The 5,979-nt window shown below is 36.8% G+C and overlaps 1 protein-coding gene across 3 annotated transcripts; it reads left to right on the forward strand.

Moving 5' to 3' along the window:
- The first annotated feature begins 768 nt into the window (after positions 1-768).
- LOC111838957 (G2/M phase-specific E3 ubiquitin-protein ligase-like) lies at positions 769-5,935 on the forward strand. 3 transcript variants are annotated; one of them, XM_072702668.1, is made up of 11 exons: positions 769-908; positions 1,048-1,276; positions 2,118-3,101; positions 3,232-3,327; positions 3,438-3,643; positions 3,818-3,914; positions 4,214-4,376; positions 4,615-4,718; positions 4,802-4,946; positions 5,050-5,176; positions 5,446-5,935. In XM_072702668.1, the coding sequence occupies exons 4-11, from the start codon at positions 3,245-3,247 to the stop codon at positions 5,808-5,810; spliced, it is 1,290 nt and encodes a 429-aa protein (XP_072558769.1). In that variant the 5' UTR covers positions 769-908; positions 1,048-1,276; positions 2,118-3,101; positions 3,232-3,244; the 3' UTR covers positions 5,811-5,935. The 3 variants fall into 3 exon arrangements, with proteins under 3 accessions (XP_072558769.1, XP_072558767.1, XP_072558768.1); XM_072702666.1 differs by having other exon boundaries at positions 2,118-3,327; XM_072702667.1 differs by having other exon boundaries at positions 2,118-3,327; positions 5,449-5,935.
- Positions 5,936-5,979: the final 44 nt, after the last annotated feature.

Here is a 5,979-nt window from a genome sequence, read left to right on the forward strand (position 1 = left end):
AGTAATTTAAATTTTTCCGTATGTTGTCATGTATAAAAATACCCAAAATGAACACTGCGGACTACTTGATTACTATAAGCGAATTATTTAAACAGTATTTGTACAGGAATGATTCTGTTCCAAGCTTCTTGATCCATATAAGCCCGGCCTATTCATATGGCTGATACCTGATCCATCTAATGGATCAGTGCATTGAAAGTTCTTTTTTATTCTGTTTAGTGCACTTTGAGATGTGTCTAGATCAGATATGACCAAAATATTTTTCTTATTTCAAAAGTGGAAAAAAGTATTGCTACCTCCTCAGATTATGTTCAGTTGTAGCTTTTTAAAATAATGTACCTTGATTTGTGTTTGTTTAAAATGCTATTACCTGCTGCTTACTGGGCCGCTGAAAACGACTGGCCCAGCTCAATTTCTTGGTTTGAAAATCTGGCCCAACTACTTTCCAGACCTGGACAAGCTCTGCTGAATGATACACTAATGTTATTTTGTTATGTGGGCTGTTGTGATAGGGAGATTTGCAGGATGCTGCACGACGGGTGGTGTCCCTGCTGCAGAATGCCCTGTCTGATCCAGCACCTAGAGACAGTGAGAGTTGTTGTTGTTAGCACCATAATATTGTCTATAAGCAATCTGTTATTTCTTAACAAATTTAATTGTAACGTATTTCATGACACTATATTAAAGCAACAGTGCTGTCAGTAGGAGCTATAAAAAACAGCATATGTTGATGATAGATTAACATTTTATGTAATTGATTATTCAGAGGGTAGTCCTTGTAACATTGGCAGATTTGTAGTTTTTTTGTGTTTGAAATGATAATGAGTTTCTGCAGATTCTGCAAACCAGAGGCACACTGGACAAGGACTTCTACAGCAGAATAACACCTTAGAGCAGAACATGGCAAGGTTTGTCATATTCAGGCAATAGTTTGTGCTGATTTGAATTTTTATGATTATTTCAATGTTAATCTTATATGTAGTGCTTTACATTACCTACATTGCACTACTGTTACACTTTCTCATGTCTTATTTTACTCTTTTATAGATCCTTCCCAGGACTGTTTGGCAAAAAAATGTCAGGCAAAAAGAGACCCAATTCTGCCTTTAATGACTTAAAAAGAAGGCTCAATCCAGTTAAATGTTTTCCAGTACAATTTTACATGGTTAACAAATATATGGAGAAGACACCAACAACATCCAACGAATTAAAACTTCTACAGGCCGGGATGGGTCGGAAAACCATCAATGTCCCAGAGGATGCTGACCATTCATGGGTAAATTGTAACAGAGAATGACTGAGGATTTTTTTAAGTCACCATGGCATTTACATGTTCATTTAATTGCATTGGTCACACATTGTACTGAAATGAACATAATCTTCTTAAATAGTTTGATAAAGCTGTTAAAGTTGATGTGTATTTTGATATACTTTTGATGTTATCAAACTCTGTGAGTTTACTTTTATCATTCACCTCAATGTAAACTAATTTACACTTTGACTAAAAACATTTGCATAGTTGAAGCTGTGTAATTAATAATTGCATTAGTGCTATTTCATACCAGTCAGAGGTAATCTATTGTTATCTTGAGTTACAGTGGATTTTTATTCGAAATGTAATATTTAATGAAAGTGGTAATACTTTTAATAATTTAGTATTAACCATTACTCATAAGGGGTAGGTTGATGAGCAATGAACTCTTATGCAATGATGGCATGTTTGTAACATATGTCTTTTGGTGTGGGAGGAAATAGGAGGAAATTTTCCTTGACAGATAGATTGCTAATAAAAATAATTTAGTGATCAGTGGTCATTGTCAACACACCACAGCACACAGTGCGCAACAACGAAATGTGACCTCTGCATTTGACCCATATGTGACTTTCGTGACATAGCAGGGGGCAGCTAATTCAGCGCCCGGGGAGCAGTGCTTGGGGACGGTACCTTGCTCAGGGTACCTCAGTGGTGACTTGCTGGTGGGGGATTCGAACCTGCAATCTTTCAATTACAAGTGCGCTACCCTAACCATCAAGCCACCACTGCCCTCAAAATAATGTACACGTTATACACTGGTTTTTCTTTAACAAAAGACTTTCATTATATAATGTATACACAGCTGTCCAGAAAACTTGAAGAGAACTACCCTAAAATGGCAGAATTGAAAGGGTCATGGATGTTATTTAAGGCTGTTGGTAAGATATTGAAGCTTCCTGTCTTTATCTGCTGCCTTATGTGCATTGTGTAATGGCAAATTTCATTGATTTTTTTCAGTTGCACAAATAATAAATTGATTTTCTTGTAGGAGGGTCTGGACAAAGAAAATTGTGTATCGTGCCCCCTGAGGCAGAAGGTTATGCAGGTGTTTACCTCAATACAGTTTCACGTGGGAAGTCAACACTGTACATAGTACCACTCCAAGCATCTCTTGATACTTCCCCTCTTCCCTACTCCACAAAGGAGTTTGAAAAAATGCCTAAAGCAACATGCCATACCTGTTCAGTTACCCTGCCAGTCCAGTTACTAGCTGCACATGTGGCATCTTGTGAGAAATTCTCAAATGACACCAAGGAACAGGCAAGGAATATTTTGCTGTTGATTCTAAATTAAGTTGAATAGATCTTTGTTGTCCTGTGGTTCATTTGTTAATTTTTTTTTCAGACTGAAGATTTTCAGGAGTTCCCAGATAAGAATCCTGCCATGGATGTAATCCTGGAAAACACCCTGGACCATACTCCTACTATTGACTTGTCTGTGACAGTAAGTCTGTTTATGAAAAATGCAAATATAAAGTCAGACATCTGTTCCAAATTAGTTAGCCTATCCACCCATCAGCCCATCCAACACTTTGGTCCACAGCAACATGTACTCAAACCTGCTGGTTGGATTGTCACAAAATTTAGCACATTTGAACATCTCTGTGTATGTACCTTCTTGATTTGTTTGACTCTTTACTTCACTACCCTCAGGCGACATTTTGGTGTGTACACAGTTATTAATGTGTTTATTCATACTCGGGTATATTCTAGACAGCCTGTCCCATTTGTGAGCAAATTTACCCCAGTGACTTTCTGGAAGTCCATGCAAGCTTCTGTGGTGAAAGGTATTTCAGTTTCCTCATGCATCATTTTCTGAAGCAAAATGTTTTGTATTGCACTGTTCTTTTATCTTGCCATGCTGGTGACTGTATATCAGTTTTTAGTATGAGTAATGTGTAGCATGTACTCCTACAGAACCTTTGATGAAATGGAGGTCATCGATTTAGATAAAAAAACTGATGGAACAGAGATATGTCCAAAACGATTTAAGGGACATGAAGAGACTAAAAGGTACTTAACAAAGCTTTCTTCTGAAATTGTGATCAATTTTACACTAATAATATGAAACTTTCCCAAATTGTGAAGTGTAATTATTTCTCTTTTCCCAATATTACTATAAGCGTTGCTGATGTTGTCAAAAGCCTTACTGAAAGGGTGGATGAAAATGGCATATTCAGCATTTGTGTTACAAGGGATCAAATGCTTGAAAGAGGCATAAAACAATGGCAGCGCCAGAAAAAATCTTCCCCTAAACATCCCCTCAGAGTTTCTTTTATTGGAGAGGCTGGCATTGACAATGGGGCTCTGAGGAAGGAATTTTTAACTGGTATGTTGTTTTCTTTTTCTTTTTTTCTTTGTTTTGGATCTTCACAATAAATTTTGTGCTTTATGAACTTGCATGACGTGACATTCATCAGTCTTACAAATGTTGTCAAGCATTTAGATGGTTGTTACCTATGTATTTTATGCTTAATGATCTCTATTTCCCTGTTCTAAAAAGAAATGATGGCAGGAATAGAGAAGCGGTTCTTTGATGGAGGGGATAATGGCAAAAACCCTAAGTACTCAATGACAGACCTGGACAAACACAACTTCAAGTGGGTTATAAAAGATATACATTGAAATTACAGCGTTACACTTTTTTATATATTCAATCCATGTTAGGCAAGCATTTCCCACTACGTTCACATGCACACAGATACGCACATTACAAGACATGTATTGATTCAGAAAAGATTAACATTAGTTTGACTACATAAGGAGTTTTCCTCTGAGATATTCTTCAGATCATTGTATTTTTCTCTCACAAGCAACATCACTGTTCACTCTCCTGAAATATAGCTGTCCATTGTGCAGGAATATTTTGTTTATTTTTTGGGGGTGGGGGGGATTGCAGGACTGTTGGAGAGATATTTGCTGTCAGTATTGCACAGGGTGGACCACCTCCAAACTTTTTAATGCAGTGGTGCTACAACTACATATCCACTGGAGAAGTGGATCAGGAAGCAATAAGTGAAAGGGATGTTACAGACCCTGAACTAATACAACTAATAAAAGAGGTAGATAATTTAAATGTGGGGAAAATTGCACTGTGAATCATCATTTCATGTCTAAGTGATGTAAATTGTTCAAGTGTTATGATTATTAATTCCATGCTTTTCTGTCAATGAAGATACTTCATTTCAAAATAAAAATGGACATTTTATTCTCGAAAAATCAGTTGTTAACTCAAACACTAAACTGAACTCTCATTATGGCGTAGGTGTGAAGTTAAGTGTGGTTTTGTGTCTTTCAAAGATTGAGGCAGCTGACAATACAACCCTAATGGAGTTCACAGACAGGATTTTGTCATGTGGATACACAGGGGCAATGTCCACCCAAAGAAAAGAAGACATTGTGCGGTAGGACAATTCCTTTAATGTAGGTTCAACTTCTAGATTTGGATTTGTTTTTTTATTTAATTATATTTCACTTTTTGTTACAGCTCATTAGTCCTACACTCCACAGTGAGGTTACTTCCCATGCTCCAGCAAATCTGCTCTGGAATGAAACTGTATGGTCTCCTCAGCTTGGTCCAGCAAGAAACTGACATCTGCAGACAGCTGTTTGTTCCCGGGTCTTTTTCCAAGGCAATAAATATTGTCCATTGAAATATCTGCATTGAATCATCTAAGAAATATTTTTTTCAAATAAAAATCTAGATGACTTCTATTCTTTCTTTCTTCAATTAAGATGGATTCTGATTTTCTAGTGAAGTCACTATCACCTGTCTTCAGTGAGAAGGGTACAATGAGGCATCAGAGAGAGTCCAAAGTGGTCAACTTTTTGCAGGACTTCATACAGGACTTGGAAGATGAAGGTAAATGATTTGTATACATTAATGTCATACAACAGTAGAGAATGCTAACTTTTCTGATGACATTTCTGTTGCATGATTCACTTTGGAACACATACAAATGAAATGTATTTGAAAGGATTTATATTTCTTTTGAATTTTTGCAATCATATCACTTCATGCTTGGACAGCAAACAAAGGGAATTGTAAAATCTTATTGACAAGTGACAATGCTTTTAGTCATCCTTTATAATAAACTTGGCTAACAATGATTTCTTAAATTACTTTTTCAGAAGAAGGGGGTAAAAATAACAGAGAAGACATGCCTGAAGAGACCAAGAGTGAGGATGAAGACATCATGAAGGCAGAAAGACATACCAACAACATGAACATTACTGTAGGCAAGTTCTGCCAGTGGCTGACAGGACAGGGTCATATTCCACTAAGTCATTCAGAAAGGGAAGGTTTCAGAATTATCATAGAATTTGACCATGACTGCCAGGTGCGTTATGGGACACATCATAGCATCTGCTATCCTGTAGTTAATGCATGTTCATGCTCAGTCACATTCCCAATAGCACACCTGAGTACATACGTAGAATTCAAAAATATAATCTCACAGGCGATTGTCCATGGCTTTGAATTTGGCCGCTGTTAGGAACTGAATGTTCCAGCTCACTTTTTCTTTTTGGTCAGGTCTACTCTAAACACATTACACTTGACAAGTACAAAGATTTACAAATGATGCTGAAATTGATGATTGCAAAGTTAGAGCACAATATTAAGTACAGGATGTATGATTTCATAAACAAAACTTTGTAGTTTTT

The sequence above is a fragment of the Paramormyrops kingsleyae genome, chromosome 19 (assembly GCF_048594095.1).
Source record: "Paramormyrops kingsleyae isolate MSU_618 chromosome 19, PKINGS_0.4, whole genome shotgun sequence".
Lineage (NCBI taxonomy): Eukaryota > Metazoa > Chordata > Actinopteri > Osteoglossiformes > Mormyridae > Paramormyrops > Paramormyrops kingsleyae.